This window comes from Diceros bicornis, chromosome 18 (genome assembly GCF_020826845.1).
Source record: "Diceros bicornis minor isolate mBicDic1 chromosome 18, mDicBic1.mat.cur, whole genome shotgun sequence".
Classification (NCBI taxonomy): Eukaryota; Metazoa; Chordata; class Mammalia; order Perissodactyla; family Rhinocerotidae; genus Diceros; species Diceros bicornis.
This window is the reverse complement of record NC_080757.1, coordinates 13385010-13406459: the sequence shown is the minus strand read 5'-3', so window position 1 is coordinate 13406459 and position 21450 is coordinate 13385010. Positions and strand designations below refer to the sequence as shown.

At 52.2% G+C, this 21450-nt stretch overlaps 1 protein-coding gene across 2 annotated transcripts in view; it reads left to right on the top strand.

Moving 5' to 3' along the window:
- Nucleotides 1-21450, top strand: part of SPNS3 (SPNS lysolipid transporter 3, sphingosine-1-phosphate (putative)) — a 46890-nt gene that overhangs the window by 6127 nt on the left and 19313 nt on the right. For both annotated transcript variants that reach the window (XM_058560026.1, XM_058560025.1), the window contains exons 3-8: nt 3028-3164; nt 3917-4068; nt 4780-4846; nt 5577-5725; nt 6570-6722; nt 14381-14570. In XM_058560026.1, coding sequence (XP_058416009.1) covers nt 3028-3164; nt 3917-4068; nt 4780-4846; nt 5577-5725; nt 6570-6722; nt 14381-14570 — 848 coding nt within the window. The remainder of the gene's footprint in view (nt 1-3027; nt 3165-3916; nt 4069-4779; nt 4847-5576; nt 5726-6569; nt 6723-14380; nt 14571-21450) is intronic.

Sequence of the window (21450 nt, the reverse complement as noted above, 5' to 3'; positions counted from 1 at the left end):
CATCTCTGCAGAAGCATCCTGAAAAGATGTGTGGAGGGGCCGGCCCGGTGGCGTAGCAGTTAAGTTCGTGCGCTCCACTTCGGCAGCCTGGGGATCACAGGTTCAGATCCCAGGCGCCCACTGAGGCATCACTTGTCAAGCCATGCTGTGGCGGCGTCCCATATGAAGTACAGGAAGATGGGCACAGATGTTAGCCCAGGGCCAATCTTCCTCAGCAAAAAGAGGAGGCTTGGCAATAGATGTTAGGTCAGGGCTAATCTTCCTCTCACACACACACATCTCTTTGTGTGTGTGGGGGGTGGGCCCGGCCTGGTGGTGTAGTGGTTAAGGGCATGCGCTCCGCTTTGGCGGCCTGGGCTTCGGATCCTGGGTGCACACCAATGCATTGCTTGTCAAGCCATGCTGTGGCGGTGCCCCATATAAAGTAGAGGAAGATGGGCACTGATGTTATCCCAGGGCCAGTCTTCCTCAGCAAAAAGAGGAGGATTGGCATGGATGTTAGCTCAGGTTGATCTTCCTCTCACACACACACACAAAAACAGATGCGTGGAAAGGGCCTGATGGCCAGGCTTGCCTCTGGTGACCTCAGGTGAGTCTTTCCACCATTCTGGGTCTTGTGCAACGGCCCTAAGACCCTCCCTGCTGTCTGTCCACAGGGCTGCAGAATGGAGGAAGCTGATGACTAAGAGAGGGCTTAAGAGCTCTAAGAGTGGGGTAGAGGGTGGAAGGAAGCAGTGGTCAGACTTCCCCACCCATGGAACAGAGAGGCTGCTGGAGTTAGCTAATTGATTAATAACATTTACAAAGAACACGAATGTGGCCTTTACCACGTGCCAGGCACGATTCTAAGTGCTTTATAATATTAGCTCACTTAATCTTCAAAACAATCCCAGGAGGCAGGTATAATTATTATGCCCATTATACAGATGATGAACCTGAGGCACAGAGAGGCTGTGGGGCTTGCTGAAGGTCACGTAGCTAGTAAGTGACAAAGCTGGGATTCAAATTCAGGCAGCTGCCTGGAGAGTCCTCTTAACTCCATGCTCCTTAATCACCCCACCCCATCACAGAAATGATTTGAATTTGGAGATGCTAGGAATGAAGGCATGCCTGCCTTTCCCTTGGGGGCAGGGGTCTCCATCCCAGGGCATCTGCAGGTTTAAGGTGTTTATATCCCGTAAAGGATCCCTGCCCCAAATCTCATAAAAGTATTAGAAGATTCGGGAAATATTTTTATAACCTTTGGGTGAAGATCTGCATTAACAAGGCAGGAAACAGCCTCCCTGGAAGAAGATTGATAAATTTGACTACATCAGAGCTGAACTCTTCTGTATGATGGTGATTGAAACTATAGATGCAAGTAGTTAAAATAATAGATAACACTTGGGCGTTTACACAAAGCCAGTCACTACCTTTTATATAATTTATTTTATTTAATCCTCTTAATAACCTGGTGAGGGAAGTACTATGACTATCTCATTGTATAGTTGATGAAAGCAGAACAGGAGAGTTAAGGAATTTGCCCAAGGTCACACAGCTAGGAAGTGGTGGGGTCAGGATATGAGCCCGGGTAGTTCAATCCCAGAATTTGCATTTTAAATCCTTAATACAAATGTAAAGCATGGGGAGAAATTATTTCCAAACAACAAAGCGCCCAATAGGAAAATGAGCAGAGGATGCGAGCCCAGGAATTGCTGCTCAGCCTCACTGGGAATAAAGACAACGCAGATTAAAACATCAGAGACATTTGTTTTGCAAGCATTAGATGAACGACAATAAAATGATTGATCATAAGTGTCAGCAAGGGTGCTGGCACAGGCTTCTATGCAAGCGTAAACTGATACAGCCTTTTCGGAGGCCTATTTTGCCAGTAGCTATTAAAATTTTAAATGCCATTGACACCAAAGACCATTCTCTGTGGAGTATTAGGTCGAACCATATTAAATTGCCGTTTTTGTAGGTCAAAACTGGCCTAATTTCCGCAATTGCGTCTGGCTCAACCCAATATTCAAGCGAGTCAGGGGAGAGTGGGAGGGACTGGAACCTGACCCGGGCCCAATCTGGACACTCATTGGGCTGAAGAAATGTCAATCATCCGTGCTCAATGACTGGAGACCCAGACACTGGGCGGGGCCCTCCAAAGCCTGAGGCTCTTGGATGGGGGGACCGGGTGGAGGAGGGTCCAGGCTGTCCCCTGCCACCTGCCAGCTCTCTTTGGCAGCGGACACACCCTCCTCGGAGGGTGGCGGCGATTTCATTTAAGGAACAGAAGCAGTGAGGGTACCTAACCGTGTGGTATCGTCAGGCAAAAACGTGGCGGTTTCTTTGTCTTCACAGAATAACAAACGTATTCATTAATCCAGTCGCCAATTCATAAGGGTTTACTTTTAAAAATGGGATAAATGCAACTGACAACGTCAGGGGAAGGTATTACCTACTTAGGAAAACCAACCCTTTTCCAGGCTCCAGGAATCACTGGGCTCATTCTAAACCCTGCTCATCTGCTAAAAGCAGGCCCAGGCAGACCTCCCTCCCCTCCTCCACCCCCTACCCGCAGCAGGGGTGTGAGAGCAAAATCAGGCCAGTCCCAACGTCAGGCTCACAGCGGGCAGGCGTGCTCTTACAGACAGGGCACTGGCAGGCACCAAGCACTGGCAGCTCCGTGCCAGGCTGCATGTTCACATCTGTTTCACCTTTACACAGCATCAGAGGGTGTGTTGACTTCTCCAGTGTTGGGGTGATGCTCAGAGAGGTGGAGTTAGTAGCCCAAGGCTGCACAGTGAGCAGGTAGCAGACACGGGATTTGAGCCCAGGCCCACCCCCCCATCCCCCACGTCCCAGTCCCCTGACTCTGGGCAGTGGGTTATGTGTTAGGCAGGGAGGGGTTCACCTCCTTCTGGCCTCGACCCACTGCCAAGGTGCCAGCTTGTTGCGTCTGAGCCAGGGCCTTTCTGGGGGCCTGCTGGGCCCGTCTGCCCACCCACCCTTGTAGGGGGATGCATGCTGCCCCTTGCCTGTCTCCTCCAGTCTTCATCGGCTGCCTGCTGCTGTCTGCACCCGTGTTTGGCTACCTGGGCGACCGACACAGCCGCAAAGCCACGCTGAGCTTTGGGATCCTGCTCTGGTCCGGAGCAGGCCTCTCCAGCTCCTTCATCTCCCCCCGGGTAGGTGCCCTCACCCTTGCACAGGCCCCAGGGGACCTTCCCTCACCTGCTTCCTCCCTGATCCAGTCCCATCAGAGCGGGGTGCAGCTGCCTGTGCTCCCTTCCAGGCTCCAGGCTGGCTCAGGGGTTGCCTTCCAGGGCTCAGAGAGGAGCCCGTTAGACTTTCTTTTTTTTTTTTTTAATTTTATTTTTCCCCCAAAGCCCTAGTAGATAGTTGTATGTCATAGCTGCACATCCTTCTAGCTGCTGTATGTGGGACGCGGCCTCAGCATGGCCAGAGAAGCGGTGCGTCGGTGCACGCCTGGGATCCGAACCCGGGCCGCCAGCAGTGGAGAGCGCGCACTTAACCGCTAAGCCACGGGGCCGGCCCCCGTTAGACTTTCTTAACAGGAGCCTTCCTCTCTTGCACCCCCCCGCTGCTGCCCGTGGCTTCATTTCCTCCTGTGCTGGGGGCGGGGTTGGGGTAACAGCTACTGTCTGGGAGAACTGGCCTCGTTGGCAAAGGCGATGCCCAGGACAAGGGCTCCTCGGGCATGGGGGCAGGCGGTGGCTGCAGGCGCCATCGGGGGGCACCCATGTGATTTGGGGAACCTGGGCTGGGAAGATAGTGAGGTGTTTGTAGCCCGGATGCCCTCTTCCTCCCCTGGGGGCACGTGTCACCAGGTGCCCTCAGCCCCTCTGACAAGTCCTCGGGTCCCTTGCCCCGTGGGTGATTTCTGGAACTCACCCTGGTCTTGTGCTGGCTTGCCCAGTATTCCTGGCTCTTCTTCCTGTCCCGGGGAGCCGTGGGCATTGGCACAGCAAGCTACTCCACCATTGCGCCCACCATCCTGGGCGACCTGTTCGTGAGGGACCAGCGGATCCGGGTGCTGGCCATCTTCTACATCTTCATCCCTGTTGGAAGGTTGGTATCACCCTGGACCCACTTCCCTGGGTGGTAAACTGAGGCCCAAAGGAGTCAGAACCGGAGCTGGGCTGGGGGTAGGAGACATCAGACTAGGAGGCTGGGATCTGCATCCCAACTGTACCTTTCCCACACCGTGTCACTTTGCCTCTCTGATCCTCAGTTTCCTCATCTGTAAATGGGGGCAATAGCACCACCGATGGGCTGTGTGAGGACTAGAGATGATAAAGATGCTCCCCGCATGCTAGTAGACTCCCGGAAGGGGTGACAAAGAGCAGCGTGGCAGAGAGGCCTGCACAGGGAGGGCCGGCTCTGGGAGGCGAGGCAGGGAAGTGCGTTAGGGCCGGCCGGGCCCCCCGCAGCGGGAAGGACAGAGTGGGGTCTGCAGCCAGGCCCCTGAGCTCTGACCCGGGTTTCCTGAAGTCACCTGACTCAGGAGGGGCTGGGCGTTGGGAGAGAGGGCAGGGGGTCCTCGTATAGGGAGACAGTGGACAGTGGTGCTGAGGATGGGCCGGGAGCCAGAGGTCACCGGTGACTTGACCAAGGGCAGTGGACATCTGGGCCTCACGTGGCTCACTGCTCCCAGGGAAAGGACTATGGGCTTCAGAGAGCCAGCTCCCTGGGGTGGGGGCACCCCGGCTCAGGCGGGCCTTGGGGCCTTGGGCCCGCCTCCCTGCCCTCACCGCCCACGTCCCTGCTCCTCTGTTGCAGTGGTCTGGGCTACGTGCTGGGGTCGGCTGTGACGGCGCTGACTGGAAGCTGGCACTGGGCCCTCCGAGTGAGTCCAGCTTCCTTTTCTTTCCTCCACTTTCCCCCTGGGCCGGCAGGGACTTTCCAGCCTCCAGTGGCCTTAGCCACTTGGCACGGTACCTGCACCCTGTGGGGTGGTCAGGGGTCAGCAGCTTCAGACATTTGGGGCCTCATGTGGAACGTGGACGATGGAAGTTGCGGCCCTGGTTCAAATCTCAGCTGCTCAGTTGCTAGCTGTGTGACCTCGAGCAAGTCACCTCCGTCTTCAGAGCCTCACTTTGCCTATCTGTAAAGTAGGGGGAGTAGTGCTTATGGGATCTGGAGGATTCATGAGACAAGGGGTGGAAAGATACTGGGGCAGGGCTGGGAGGCAGGAGGAGGTGTGGGCCCGGAAAGAGGACAGTTATGGGGCAGCACGTGCTCAGGAGTCAGGGCCAGCGTCGTCAGGGCTCCAGTGCTCAACCACGTCGGGCTCACTGATCCCAAGAGAGCAGTGTCTGTGCTGGACAGACAGGGATTAAATCAAATCCCAGAGGACCCCACTCCCCAGAGAGGCTGTGCTCTCAGGGGTGATGGGGTGAGAAACAGTTGTCTGTCAAGCTTTGTGTGTAACCAGCACCCAGGAAATGAGCCCCCTCTGCCCCCGCCAGGGCGCAGAGCATCCTAAGAGCCTGGACCACAGAGGTCAGTAACCCCCCAGGATCTCCGGGGTCGCAGGAGTGTGTGACCCTGAGTTTCCTAGACCCTCCTGTCCCCAGGTCATGCCCTGCCTGGAAGCCATGGCCTTGATCCTGCTTATCGTGCTGGTTCCAGACCCGCCCCGGGGCGCTGCTGAGAAGCAGGGGGAGGTGGCCATGGGGGGCCTGAGGAGCAGCTGGTGTGAGGACGTCAGATACCTGGGCAGAAAGTGAGTGTCCCTGATCCTCCCTATGTGCCACCCAAAACCCCTCTGTTTGCCCCAGCATCACTGACCTCCCTCTCGCCACCTCCAGGGAGCCCTCCCTGACTGTCCCACTGTTCACAACCCTCTTCCTCCTCTGAGCTCCCACTCAGCAACTGAGATGCCTTCCCTCACTTGGCTACCCCCTTTGCCTTGCCATGTGATGGACTAGGAGCCGGGAGGGAGGGAAGGAGAGAGGGAGGGAGGCGGCATGAGCTCCCGCCTGGCTCTGCCCCTGCCTTATCCCTGAGTGACCTGAGACTTGGAGCCTCACTTCCCTCATTTATTCAACGGACATAATTCTCCAGCCTGCCCGCTTCCCGGGGTTGTCGGGAGGGTGCTGGGAATTAATGACTCCCCTCTCCAAGCCTCCTGGGAGCGTATCCATCCTCTCTCCCAGGCGTGGTTGATGAGGCAGACAGAAGTCCACTGCACTCCCAGGCCTCATGATTTACTGAAATGTGGGGCACAGACAGGACCTGACTCTCTTTGTTATGGAGCCACGAGACCAGTGGAGGGCACTCGGAGGAAGGTGGGGGCAGCAGGGACCGTCCCTTGGAGAATGTGATGTTGAATTTGGGCCTTCCAGGATGGGAAGAGTTGGCTCTGCAGAGAGGAGGGAGGAAGGCACAGGTGTGGAGGTGAGATGTGCGGGGTTCTTAGAGAATGCCCGAAGGGTCCAGGGGCTGGAGCCTGCCTGAGTGCCCGGGTGACCTGAGTGCCCCGGCGTGGGGAGGCAGCCGTCAGGAGCAGGCAGGCCCCTGCAGCCCCAGCTCTCTCCCGGCTTCAGCCAGGGGGTTTTCTCTTGCAGCTGGAGTTTTCTGTGGTCGACTCTTGGAGTGACAGCCATGGCCTTTGTGACTGGAGCTCTGGGCTTCTGGGCCCCCAAGTTTCTGTTCGAGGCCCGTGTGGTGCATGGGCTGCAGCAGCCCTGCTTCCAGGAGCCATGCAGCAGCCAGGACAGGTGAGGGGCCTCTGGGAGCCCGGGGCTCCCGGCCCGGGTCTGGGGGGCTCTTGGTGGGGAAGTTCTCAGGAGGTTCTGAGCCCCCAAACTCAGTCTCTCTGGGCACACAGTGCTCTGTGAAGACGCCAGGCTTGGGGCCCAGCCGGCAGGCAGGAGGGCTTGTTCGGGCTCTGGCTGAGCTCCTGCCATCCCGGGCGGCCATAGGCAGCTCCCCTGTCCTCTCTGGGCCCCAGTCCCTGTCTTCCCACTCTTGGGGCTGCTGCGGGGTCCAGAAGGCACTGGAGGGGGGTGAGGCTTCTGTGGAGCCTGTGGGATGATGGGAGTCTTAGGCAACCTTCCTTCAGAGGGACCCATAGTGTCTTCTATGAGGTCATCCCATTTTACAGAGAGCAAATTAAGGCATGGGCATGCCTCTACTTACCTGGCTCGGGGATTTTACACCTGCATTCGTTTGTTCTCTGCCTCACTGGGGACACTGAGAGTCCTGGGAAAGCTGCTGGGAGGGTGTGGAGGGTGGATAGCAGAGTCACACAGCAGGCAGGCACTCTGCCATTCCCTCGGGGAATGTCCCCCCCCCCCCCCGCCCTGCACGCCCTACTGGGCTCCTGTCCCCACCACCTTTGAGCCCATTCGCCAAGGACTCAGTGACCTCCTGATTGAGGGGACACATCGCAATCCTTTCTTACCTGCTATTTCCTCCTCCTCGAAACCCTCAATCCCGTTTCCTCCTCTCCGCTTGATGCTTCTCAGTCTCCCCGTGGTCCCCTCCTCCTCGCTGATCCTGCCCCCTGGGCTCCTCAGTGTTCCTCAGGCCGCGTGCTCTTCCCTGGAGCCCCATGCTCCCTGAGGCCTCAGTGACACCAGTTCTCCGCTGCCTACTTCCTTCTCCCCAGCCTCCTCTCTTGCCTCCACCTCACTCCCTGACGCTCAGGGAGAGCTTCATGTAATTCCCAGAATATTCCATGCCCTCTCACTTGTCTGTGCCTTTGCCCAAGCTGTGCCCTCTGCCCGTAGCTCCCTTCTCTTTTCTCATTGTTACTTCTTAAGCTTTAGTTAAGGCCCTATGCTAAGCATTTTACGTGAAAAACCTTCTGAGGTTTTATAATAATAAACTCTATTATTCCTGTATTACAAATGAGGAGATGAAAGATCAGAGAGGTTAAGTAACTTGTCCAAGGTCACACAGCTAACAAATAGCAGAGCCAGGATTCAAATCCCTCTGACTCCAAAGCTGGTGCTCCTGAGCTGCATGTCCTGTTGCCTCTGGAGACTCCCTGTTCCTATTAATTGACTTGAACATCTCCCCACTGAGCTGGGATTGGCTTTCTGGCACATAGTGGGTGCTCAGGGAAAGCATCCAGTGAGTGCAGGAATGAATGCATCAAATGAGTAGGTGATGTTTGTCTTGGCTCTACAGCTAGATTCTTATCTCCCAGGAGGCACAGACTGAGTCCTAAAAGTCCCACAGCAGCTTGAAAAATTGGGGAAAAAAAACAGGACTAGATTTCACATCAGGCCTTAAGTGGGTGTGTATTCCTGACTGGTCAGTTCCCGTTTGCTTAGCTTCAGCCTCTGCCTCTAACTCAACTTGTGTAACAAATGATCACAAACCCTGTAGCTTAAAATAACAGAAATTTATTTCCTCATAGTTCCGGAGGCCAGAAGTCCAGAATGGTTTCACTGGGCCAAAATCAAGTTCGGCTGGGCCACACTCCCTCTGGAGGCTCCAGGGGAGCCTATTCCAGCTTACGGTGGCCGCTGGCATTCTTTGGCTTGTGGCTGGATCACTCCAACCTCTACATCCATTGTCACATTGCCTTCTCCTCTTCTGTCTCAAATCTCCGTCTGCGTCCCTCTTATAGCACACTTGTGACTGCATTTAGGGCCCACCTGAATAATGGAGGATAATCTTCCCATCTCAAGATCCTTAATTTAATCACCTCGATAGGGTCTATTTCGCCATATAAGGTTAACATTCACGGGTTCTAGACACTGGGACGTAGACATCTTGGGGGGCTATTATTTAGCCTACCACAGAGTGGGTAGGAGGTCCCGGTGTTGGAGTTCTGCACAGACCTCAGCTATTAATACACTCTCCTTGGTTAGGATAAACCCCAAGGTAAGGGTGGGGCGGGGGCAGGAAGCTGCAGGACGCAGGATTCCAGCTCTGCCAGAGGGAGAACTTTCAACACTCAGAGCTGGCCCAGATGGAAGGGGCTGCAGGGGGGCAGTAATGAGCTTCCCACCCCTGGGGGCATGTAAGTAAGAGTCGGACAGATGCTTGCTAGGGCTGTTGTACAGAGGATCAGTGTAGAACTTGCAGGCATTTTTTTTTTTTTTTTTAAGTTTTATTTTTTTTTCTTTCTTTCTTTTTTTTTTTTTATAATTTTTTATTTATTTATTTTTCCCCCCAAAGCCCCAGCAGATAGTTGTATGTCATAGCTGCACATCCTTCTAGTTGCTGTATGTGGGACACGGCCTCAGCATGGCCGGAGAAGCGGTGCGTCGGTGCGCGCCCAGGATCCGAACCCCGGGCCGCCAGCAGTGGAGCGTGCGCACTTAACCGCTAAGCCACGGGGCCGGCCCTCTTTTTTTTTTTTTGTGAGGAAGATCAGCCCTGAGCTAACAGCCCTGCTAATCCTCCTCTTTTCGCTGAGGAAGACCGGCTCTGAGCTAACATCTATTGCCAATCCTCATCCTTTTTTCTCCTCAAAGCCCCAGTAGATAGTTGTGTGTCATAGCTGCACATCCTTCTAGTTGCTGTATGTGGGACGTGGCCTCAGCGTGGCCGGAGAAGCAGTGCATCGGTGCGCGCCCAGGATCTGAACCCGGGCTGCCAGTAGCGGAGCTCGTGCACTTAACCGCTAAGCCACGGGGCCGGCCCCTGCAGGCTTTTTTTTAAATTGAGGTAACATTGGTTTATAACATTATATAAATTTCAGGTGTACATCATTATATTTTGACTTCTGTATACACTACATCATATTCACCACCAAAAGTCTAGTTGCCATCTGTCACCTTACAAATGTGCCCTTTACCCTCTTAACCCTCCTCCCACCCTCCTTCCGCTCTGGTAACCACCAATCTGTTCTCCTTATCTATGTGTTTATCTTCCACATATGAGTGAAATCATATGGCATTTGTCTTTCTCTGTCTGACTTATTTTGCTTATTTTGACTTATTTTGCTTAATCAAGGTCCATCCATCTTGTTGCAAATGACAAGATTTCATCTTTTTTTTAATGGATGAGTAGTATTCCATTGTACACATATACCACATCTTCTTTATCCACTCATCCGTTGATGGGCAGTTACGTTGTTTCCAAAGTCTTGGCTATTGTGAATAACGCTGCAATGAACATAGGGGTGCATTTATTGTTTCAAATTAGTGTTTTCCTGTTCTTTGGATAAATACCCAGAAGGGGGATAGCTGGATCATATGGTAGTTCTATTTTTAATTTTTTGAGAAATCTCCATACTGTTTTCCATAGTGGCTGCACCAATCTGCATTCCCACCAGCAGCGTACGAGGGTTCCTTTTTCTTCACATCCTCGCCATCGCTAGTTATTTGTTGTCTTTTTAATAATGGCCATTCAATGGGCTTGAGGTGATATGTCGTTGTGGTTTTGGTTTGTATTTTCCTAATAATTAGTGATGTTGAACATCTTTGCATATGCCTGTTGTCCATCTGTATGTCTTCTTTGGAAAAATGTCTATTCAGATCCTCTTCTCATTTTTTAATCGAGTAGTTTGTTTTTTTTCTTGTTTAGTTGTATGAGTTCTTTATATATTTTAGATATTAATACCTTATCAGATATTGTCTCCCAATTGGTAGGTTGTCTTTTTGTTTTGTTGATGGTTTCCTTTGCTGTGCAGAAGCTTTTTAGTTTGACGTAGTCCCATTTGTTTATTTTTTCTTTTGTTTCCCTTGTCTGAGGAAATAGATCCAGAAAGAAATTAAGACCCGGGTCAAAGAGCATGCTGCCTATGTTTTCTTCTAGGAGTTTTATGGTTTCAGGTCTTACCTTTAAGTCTTTAATCCATTTTGAGTTAATTTTTGTGGATGGTGTAAGATAATGGTCTACTTTCGTTCTTTTGCACGTGGCTGTCCAGTTTTCCCAACACCACTTATTTAAGAGACTTTCCTTTCTCCATTGTATGTTCTTAGCTTCCTTGTTGAAAATAGCTGTTCATAGATGTGTGGGTTTATTTCTGGCCTCTCGATTCTGTTCCATAGATCTGTGTGTCTGTTTTTCTGCCAGTACCATGCTGTTTTGGTTACTATAGCTTTGCAGTATACTTTGAAACCAGGGATTGTGATGCCTCCAGCTTTGTTCTTTTTTCTCAGGATTGCTTTAGCTATTCGGGGTCTTTTGTTGTTCCATATAAATTTTAGGATTCTTTGTTCCATTTCTGTGAAGAATGTCATTGGGATTCTGATTGGGATTGTATTGAATCTGTAGATTGCTTTAGGTAATATGGACATTTTAACTATGTTAATTCTTCCAATCCGTGAGCATGGAATATCCTTCCATTTCTTTGTGTCTTTGATTTCTTTCAACAATGTCATAGTTTTCGGTGTACAGGTCTTTCATCTCCTTGGTTAAATATATTCCTAGGTATTTTATTCTTTTTTTAAAAAATATTTATTTATTTATTTTTTCCCCCGAAGCCCCAGTAGATAGTTGTATGTCATAGCTGCACATCCTTCTAGTTGCTGTATGTGGGACGCGGCCTCAGCATGGCCGGAGGAGCGGTGCATCGGTGCACACTCGGGATCTGAACCCGGGCCGCCAGCAGCAGAGCGCGCACACTTAACCGCTAAGCCACGGGGCCGGCCTGCTAGGTATTTTATTCTGTTCGTTGCAATTGTAAATGGAATTGTATTCTTGATTTCTCCTTCTACTAGTTCATTGTTAGTGCACAGAAATGCAACTGATTCTTTTTATGTTGATGTTGTACCCTGCAACTTTATTATATTCATTTATTATTTCTAATAGTTTTTTGGTGGATTCTTTAGGGTTTTCTATATATAAAATCATGTCACTTGCACATAGTGACAGTTTTATTTCTTCCTTTCCAATTTGGATCCCTTTTATTTATTTATTTATTTATTTTGTGAAGAAGACTAGCCCTGAGCTAACATCTGCCAATCCTCCTCTTTTTGCTGAGGAAGACTGGCCCTGGGCTAACATCCGTGCCCATCTTCCTCCACTTTATATGGGACGCCGCCACAGCATGGCTTGACAAGCAGTGCGTTGCTGCACGCCCGGGATCCGAACCTGTGAACCCTGGGCTGCCTCAGTGGAGCTTGTGCACTTCACCGCTGCGCCACTGGGCGGCCCCCCCCCCCTTTTATTTCTTTGTCTTGACTACTTGCTCGAACTAGCAGGCTTTTAAGGACCCCCTTGGCTATGAGAGTCTGATTCTGGGCAGGCCTTGTGGGGGTGGCGGGACTTGGTGGCTGGCTGTGTCTTCTGGCCACACCTCCTGCTCAGGAGCCGGTGAGGGGCCCTGTCTACATTGCCTGTCTGGATAATCAATCCTAAGTCTCACAAAGGTCTCAAGAACCTGCCAAGGCCGGCTCAGACCAGGACTCAGAGGCGGGTAGCATTCATCCGGGATTGGGGGTCACTTGACTGGGCTGAGCTGGAGTCTTGCACAGCTTGGAAGGCTGGGAAGGTTCGGTGAGCACCTTTAAGCTGCCTAGGGACACGCATGCTTCGTCTGGTGGGCAGAGGGCCAGAAGGCCCTGGGTCTGCTGTTGAGGGACTGTGTGACCTCGGGCAGGTCCCTGCCCTCTCTGGGCTCTACACTCTCTCCTATAAACCAAGTGGATGGGGCAGGGGAATAAACGTATTAGTTCCTCATCCTGTGGGATGGACATTTCACAGAAGTTATTTAGAGGAAACGTGGGTTTTTGTGACACTCCATTTGTCAGTAACCACAGTCTTGCATCTGTCATGTTCTTACATCTTGGTGGGAGCCATGGAGGTAATAGCAGGGTGCCTGGCCATCCCACACTTCTAGAAATGTTTGGGTCTGGGAAGGGATGCTGGCCAGGTGGAGAAGGGCGGGTGGAGGCAATGGAGATGCAGGCCAAGGGAACAGCGTGGGCCAAGGTGAGGAAGGTGGAAAGCATCCGGTGAGTTTGGAGAACTCAGGTTATTTGTGCTGAGTGAGTGAGGGAGAAGAGAGGGGAGGTTATACAGGTCAGCAGGGGCCAGTCCTGCAGTGCTGGCCGGGAGCCTGCCCTCCGGATGACAGGGAGCTAACGAGGGGCTGGAAAGGTCCAGGTTACATCTGTGTTTTCCAGAGTTCACGCTGGTCAGTCTCAGCATCCCTCTGAGCTCCTTTCAAAGGAGGCTTGGGAGAGGAGGATGGACCAGGAGGGTGAAGATGTTTATTCAAATCCTGTCTCTGTCGCTTACCAGCTGGGTAATCTTGGTTTTAACCTTTCTCAGGCTTGCCTTCTTCATCTGTCTCCCTGGGAATTCTGGGATGGATCCATGAGCTCATTTGCTCAACACAAATCTCTTGTATTCCGGGTTCTCTGCTCCTAGCACAGAGTCAAGAAAGTAAACCAAACCTGGTCTCTGTCCTCCAGGAATTCACAGGCCCGTGATTGGCTTTGATGATAGAGACACAGAAGGTGCTATAGGAACTGAAGGCGGTGGAGGAATCAGCAAAGGGACACGGGAAGGCATCTCCAAAGAGAGGATATTTGTGATGGGTCTTGAAGGATGAGTAGGAGTTCAGTAGGTGGGAAAACTAGTGAAAGGTGTCCAGATAGAGGCATAAAAGTATGAAGTGGGGACAGCAACTAGTCTGGGTTCAGAGGAGAATGGAGCTGGGGGTTGGGGTTGAGGTCAGCCAGGGTCAGATCATCAAGGGCCGTGAATGCCACAATGAGTTGGCACCAAATCTAGTGCGTGGTTGAAAGCTGGTGGAGAATTTTGGGCAGGTGGTGGGCAGGAGTGTGGTCAAATCTATATTTTAGAAAGTACCCTCTGGGAACCTATATGGAGGTTGTCCTGGAGGGACAGGTTTCCACAGGAGGGAGGTGCAAGACGCGCCAAGAGGAGTTGAGGTGGGTCTAGGAGTAGGTGGGGAAGGTAGTGAAGTTGGGAGGGGGCTGCTTGAGAGGAGTTCACAGACAGAGAGTGGAAGGATGAGGTTCAAGGAGGGAGGTGTGCACAATGCCAGATAAAAGGGAAGGGGATCACAGGAGCTCAATAAATAAATGATCACTTGCCTCCATTCCCGTTAGTATTGGTGGCTAGAAGGCGAGGAGGTTGGGGCCAGAGTGGGACGGTAGAATTAAGATTTCTGAGGGGGACAGTGTTGGGTGGTAAGAGGTTAGAGAAGGTCGCTGGAGATGAGGCAGGCTGGGAACTGGGGTGCTGGGGTACTGGGCAGATCACCCGCATGGCCAGTGGCTTCCCAAGGGTGAGATGGGAAAGGGGATGGGGGAGGGCAGGAGAGGTACGTGGTCCTTGATCAGAGTCCAGAGGACCCAGGAGCATTGGTTAGGAGGGAGGGGAAGGGGCCCGCAGCCACATTCCCTGTAGGTATCAGATCATGCACCAGGGGCAGGTGGCTGGACCCCCATCCTGACCCCACCCGGCTGACCAACCCCTCTCTGTTCTTTCCCATCAGCCTGATTTTTGGGGCACTGACTGTCGTGACAGGCATCGTTGGGGTCATCCTGGGAGCAGAGGTTTCGAGGAGGTACAAGAGAGTCAACCTGCGGGCTGAGCCCCTCATCTGTGCCTCCAGCCTGCTTGCCGCAGCCCCCTGCCTCTACCTGGCTCTGGTCCTGGCCCCAACCACCTTCTCGGTCTCCTATGTAAGTGAGGGCCCTGTGGAGGTGGGGTGGGGTAGGGCGGGGCGGGTAGGGCACTGCTGTTCATATGGGATTACACTGTGCCAGGTCCTTACGTACATTGTGTGGATCATCCTTCTAGGTGCAGCTTCTTACCCCCATTTTACAGATAAGTAAACTGAGGCTCACCAAGAGTTACAGCTGGGAAGGGGCAGAACCGGGATGAGCTTAAGCCTTTCTGACTCTAAAGTGTGCCCTCTGAGCTCCTGGTTAATGCTTTGATTGGAGATAATGGGACTCATTTATTCCCAGGACATATTGTGAGCCTGAGGCGAAATAGGGTAACTCTCCTCAGATTACAGATGAGGAAAGCGAGGCCCAGGTTGGCCATAGTCGGTGTGGACACTGCTTTAAAGGTGACCATCGTGATAATATCACATCTTCCAGAACCGTATCCCATCACATCCCTTCATGCACCTCACACTCGGGCTGTACCAGCGACAGGCCCCCACACCTGCCAGCCTTTGGTTGCGTCCATTCCCTCCGCCAGGGCCACCATTCCCCTATTCTGTGCATCCTGAAATCCTTCTCCTTCTGCAAGACCCAACTCAAAGGCCACGTCCTCCAAAAACCTTTCCAGATTACTCCATCCTCACGTGAGAATTCACTGTTCCCACCTGGGCTGAGTGCCTGTTTGGGTCCTCTCGGGCACCATGGTGTGTGGGTGGGGCTGTGTCCATAGCCGGGGAGCCCGAAGGGCAGGGACCAGACCCCGTGAATCCCAGTGTGCTGCAGCGTCCCTGGCTCCCCAAAGCCCCAGCCCTGTCTGTTCCTCCGAATGGGAAGGGGCCACTGATCATGGGAAGATGGGTTCCAGCTCCCCTTCCCAGTCCCTCCCCGGTCGCAAGGCCCTGGGCACCCATCACTGTGGACACGGAGGCCCTCGCATGCGTGCGCGGGGTTCGCTGAGCAGGCTGGCCTTGGAAAGCAGATCAATAACAGCTTTATTGTTCTCCTACTAGTTTGGGTTGTCTCCCACCCATGACCAGATCCCATAGCTTTTCCAGTCACACTCATGAACTAAAAAGCCTGGTCCATTGAAATGAAAACTTTGGTTCTACTTCTAAACAAAAAAAAAGCTTCTACCCAGGCCCAGAAATTGCATCAGGGAGAGGACAGCTCTAGTTGGTTCGGTTCTCCGTGTTCATTTCCATCCCTCATCCCGACGCCCCCCTCCCTGGGGTTCCTGACCCCTCCAAGGTTGGGCAGGCGAGGAAGGATGACCGGAAATGGGCCAAGCATTCCTCGTGTCCGGGGTTGTTTTTGCTGTCGGTGCCCTCCGTTTGGCAGATGCCCGGGTGCTGGCTGACTCCTCTCTTGGGGGCACTTTTGTGAGTTTTTTGGGCCTCTGGCCTTGGCTTCTGCATTGCCCTATTCCCTGATGCAGGTGACATCATCACCTCTGTCCTCTCACTGCTCCCCTCCGCTCCTCTTCAGGTGTTGCCCTTCCAGGCCCCTCTTGCTGGACCCTGTCTCCCCGGGCAGGCGCCTGTGGGGCTCCCTGTCCTGACCCTCAAGCCTGTCTCCCCTTGGTGTCCGTTTGACCCCTGGATGAGCTCAAGAGGTGCAGCCACTCCCACCGCTCCCAGGTGACATGCTTGCAGATGCGGCAAGGATGCCCCTTGGGTGGCCCTGGTGCAGGAGGCTCAGCATTTTGCCAGCGTCCAGCCAGGGAGAAAGGCCAGTCTCCTTCCTCGGGCACTGGCCTCTCTGTGGGTGGGTCGCCAGAAGCCCCTCACTCAGCTTTCTCACTCTTCAAATAAATCCTCCCGGCCTGAGTCTCCAGCCTTCTTCTCTACAAGCTGGGGGCTGCACAAGTCAGTTCCGTTTCTCTCTCCAAGCCCTGAGGGTATGTCTAAAGCCTCTCTGAAGGTGCGGGTGCCTCCCACCCGAGTCCTCAGCCTTGGTTGGGCTTCAGCTGAAATTCCTGGAGAATAGAGTCCTGTTAGTGTTCCCTTCTGCGCCTGTTCTTATTTAGTTCTTATGACACCCTCGTGGGGAAGGGTTTTTCTCACCCCACTTGACAGATTGGAAAACTGAGGACCAGAGACAGCAACAGACAAAACTCAGACTCAGCCCTGCAGACTCCAAAATCTGTGTCCTTCATGCCTCACTGACCCTGGTCACCCCCACGGGAGAGAAACAGAGCTGGGCATACACTAGGCGCTAATCAGTGCCTTAATGCTTATTGGCTGAGGGAGCAGAAGAGTGACTGGGGCCATCATCTCCAGCTGGTGGGGGCTGAATGGGCCTGACCCTGCGGGCAGGCTGAGGCCGGGCAGATGGAGGCCCCATCAAAGGCTGTCCCTGCTTTGGCTGGGGCTGCGGACCCCCTGCCAGCTCTGCTTCTGCCACTGTCTTGGTTGGCTCTGGGAGGTGGCTCCTTGGCTGTGTTTTGGGGACACAGCTGTCCCCCCCTCTGCAGCCTGGCGCATCTCCAGAGCTGGATGGCTCATCTAGAAATGACATTGCGCTTTGGCTGACAAAGCCAGCTGGAGAAAGTCTTCTCTAGGCCTGCCCCAGGGTGAGGGACTGAGGGGCAGGAAGGTGGGCGGGGCCGGGATGCGTCCATCCTCCAGTGCGGGGAAGCCGCTCCTCCCTGCTGCTCGTGTTTGGGCCTGGCATGATACCCAGCGGCGCTGAGCCCCTGCCGCCAGAACTCCAGCCTTCCAGAAGTGGTGCGGTTCCTTCCGGACCGCATGAAAAGATCCCCACCTCCATGGCTCTGTCTGTGCCTCTAAGGTCTGCCTGGACGTTCTGACTTGAGATTTGGACTCTAGATCCTCCCCCCGCCCACACCAACACTAATCATAAAACTCTTAACACCTCCAAACTTACCTCTTCTCTCAGCCCCCTCTGTCCTCTCCTGGCTCATGCCTTGCCGTCTTTCTCCAAGGCTGTTCCAGGAGCCACCTCCCTGGTCTCCTTCCCTTCCTGCTCACCCACCACAATCTGTTCTTGCCACACTGCCAGAGTGACACCACAGACCTTCCCTGCTCAAAAGCCTTGCATGGCTCCTTGGTGCCTCTGGAACTCAGTGCAGCTTCTCACCCTGGCATTCAAAGCCCCTCATGAACTGCCCTGAAACCTAGGTAGCCTTATCCCGCATGTAGTCCTCCATGTAGGGTCCCTCCTGATTCCCAGGACATGCCCCATGCTTCCCACATCCCGGCCCTCCCTCTGTTCCCTCTCCCCCAATCCCTTCCATATGCCTGAATTGTACTGGGCCTTCATGGGCCGGCTGGAGCACCATCTCTCTGTGGAGCCTTCTCTGATTGCTAGGCCTGACCCTCTCCCCATCCTCCGTTCTCAGCACTGTCTTCCTTGGGTCATGGTTACTTATGCTCTGACTCCTCTCCCAGCTGGGCCTGGTTGGTTCTGATGTTTCTCAGCCCAAAGCACAGTGTCAGGCCCTTGGGGTGGGGTGGGGGTGATCACTGCTTGCTGAGTGTGGTTCAGTGACCACCTATTTGCAGTCATTCATTTATTCAGCAAGTATTTGTTGAGAGCCTATAAAGTGGCATGCTAGTTTAAATGCCGCAGATATAGCAGTGGATAAAACAGACTGAAATATCTCTGTCCTTAGGGATCTCACATTCTAGTTGGGGAGACAGTCAACAGGCAAGATGTATAAGTAAAATTCACAAAATTTCAAATGATAATAAAAGCTTAGGACAAATAGAGTGGAGAAGGGAGATAGGGAGTGTGTGGGTGTTGGGGGGAGAGGGCTGCAATTTTACGTATTGTGACCAGAGAGGCCTCATGGAGAAGGTGGTTGTTGAGTCAAGCCCAACAGGTGAGGAGGTGAAGGAGTGAATTATGTGGATATTTAGGGGAACAGAGTTCCAGGCAGAGGGAACAGCAACCATAAAGGCTGTGAAGCAGGAGTGTACCTGGTGGGTTTCAGAAACAGCCAGGGGCCAGCCCCGTGGCTTAGCGGTTAAGTGCGCGCGCTCCACTACTGGCGGCCCGGGTTCGGATCCCGGGCGCACACCGACGCACCGCTTCTCCAGCCATGCTGAGGCCACGTCCCACATACAGCAACTGGAAGGATGTGCAGCTATGACATACAACTATCTTCTGGGGCTTTGGGGAAGAAAAAAAGGAGGAAGATTGGCAATGGATGTTAGCTCAGGGCTGGTCTTCCTCAGCAAAAGGAGAAGGATTAGCATGGATGTTAGCTCAGGGCTGATCTTCCTCACACACACAAAAAAAAAACAGCGAGAAGGACACTGTGGTTAGTATGAAGTGAAAGGAGAGAGGGAGATGAGGCCAGAGAGGTGATGGGGACCAGATCATGTGGGCTTTGTGGGCATCAGATGGAACTGGTTTTTGCTGAAAGTGAGATGGGGTTTTGTGCTGAGGAGTGGGAGATCTGGCTTATGTTTTCTGCATCTGTTGAGGTAATCATGTGGGTGTCCTTTATTTTATTAATATGGTGTATTACATTGATTGATATTTGTGTGTTTAACTAAACTTGCATTCCTGGAATCAGTCCTTTCTTGGTTATGGTGTGTAATTATTTTTAGGTGTTGCTGAATTCAGCTTGCTAGTATTTTGTTGACGAGTTTTGCATCTATATTCGTAAGGAATATTGTGATGTCTTTGTCTGGTTTTGGTATCCGGGTAAAGGCCTCATAGAATGAGTTGACAAGTGTTTCTTCCTCTTCTACGTTTTGGAAGAGTTTGTGAAGGATTTGTGTTAATTCATCTTTAGATGTTTGGTAGAATTCACCAGTGAAGCCATCTGTTTCTGGGCTTTTGTTTGTGGGAAGTTTTTTGATTACTGACTCAATATTTATTTGTTGTAGGTCAGTTAAGACTTTTATTTCTTTTTAAGTCAGTTTCGGTAGTTTGCAACTTTCTAGGAATTTGTACATTTCATCTAGGTTGTTTAATTTGTTGGCATACAATTGTTCATAGTATTCCCTTATAATCTTTTTAATTTCTGTAAAATTGGTAGTAATGTCCCCTTTTTTTCTTGATTTTAGTAATTTGAGTCTTCTCTCCTTTTTTCTTGGTCAGTTTAGCCAAAGGCTTGTCAATTTTTCTGCCAACTTTGGTTTTATTGATTTTCTCTATTGTTTTTCTGTTATTAGCTTATGTTTGATACAGTCACTGTGGCTTCTCTGTTGAGAACAGACTTGGAGGAGGCAAGGACAGAAGCAGAGAGAAGAGTTAGACCACTGCCGTAATCCAGGTGGAGACGATGGGGCTTGGATGAGAGTGGCAGCAGTGGAGGTGGTGAGAAGTGGTTGGACTATAGATATATTTTGAAGGTAGAGCTATTGGGATTTGCTGATGGATTCAGTGTGGGGTATGAGAGAAAGAAGAGTCAAAAGCGAGTTCTAGGATATTCGCCTGTGCAGCTGGAAGGAGGGAAAGGCCATTACCGGAGATAGGAAAGTGGGCAGGAGCAGTGGGTTTTTGGGGGAAGATCAACAGCTTGGTTTTGTACCTTCTGAGTTTGTGGTGTTAGTAGAGAATTGGATACAGGAATCTGGAGTCCATGGACATGCCATCACCCCTAGAACTTCAGTGGGTGGGAACTGGCTGCAGTCCACCATGAAGGATTGTCATTAGGTTTAGGGGACCTCTGGGAGTCAGTATCAGAAAGTGTATCCAAAGGGGGCTTAGGGATTGAATTCTGTTCAAAATAGCTTCGAAATAAGAAGAGTCTCTTGAGCCTCTTCCATCCATCCATCCATCCATCCATCCATCCATCCATCCATCCATCCATCCTTGCATCCATCCACCCATCCACCCATCCATCCATCCACCCACCCACCCACCCTTCCATCCATCCATCCATCCATCCATCCATCCATCCATCCATCCATCCATCCATCCTTCCTTCCATCCATCCTTCCATCCATCCATCCATCCATCCACCTACCCACCCATCCACCCATCCATCCATCCATCCATCCATCCGTCCATCCATCCATCCTTCCATCCCGTCACTTTCTCAGATTCCAGGAACCAAAGTTCTTCCTGCACATTTTCTGCAAGTCCTGAGGAGATTGATAGGCTCTGGGGGAAATTGATAGGGTTTCTTAGGAAGGGCCCATGGGAATGCGGGCAAGTGTGCTGGTGTGTGCGTGCATCTGAGTGTGAATGTATTCAGGTCTGTGAATATGAGTGTGGATATGTGTGCTCTTGTGTGTATACATCTTTGCGTACCTGTACAGTCATGCTATCTGTGTATTGCATGTACATGTATATTCATTCTATATATGCAGAGTGTGTATGAGTGTGTCCATGTGTGCTGTTTTGTATATACGTCTGTGCATGAATGTGCACATACATGTGTATCAGGGCAAGTAGATAATTGTGTGCAATGTGTGTGCACATGAGTGTCTGCAGCCAAGTGTAGCTTTTCTCCCACCGCTTTTGTGGCTGTAGCTGCATTGCGTGGAAAGGAGGGGGTTTTGGCAGCATCGTGTGCCTGCCTCCAAATTTCCTGTAGTAGGGGCCAAGTCATGCTGTATGTTTTATGGCAATGAGGTTTCCTGAGCATATAAAGTCTGGTCTGGGGCCTTCTCTAGGGGAGCCCGTGCCCTGTGGCCCACCTGCAGGTGTGGAGTGTTCCGTCTTTTCCCTCTTTCCAGTCCGCTTGGCAGGGGAAGTGGACTTCTCGGCTGTTAGTTGGGATCCAGACACACACAGCAGGACTTGGCTCACATCCTCTTCCTTGGCCTTCTTCCCAGAGTGGCTGCCCTTCAGAGGAGAAGAGGTTTGTGATCAGAGGAGGAACCGAGCCCAAGGGAGGGGGCTCTACCATCGCTGGCCTGGTGTTTGGAGGACATGGCTGAACATTGGCAGTACCCCCTTGGGTGGGCTT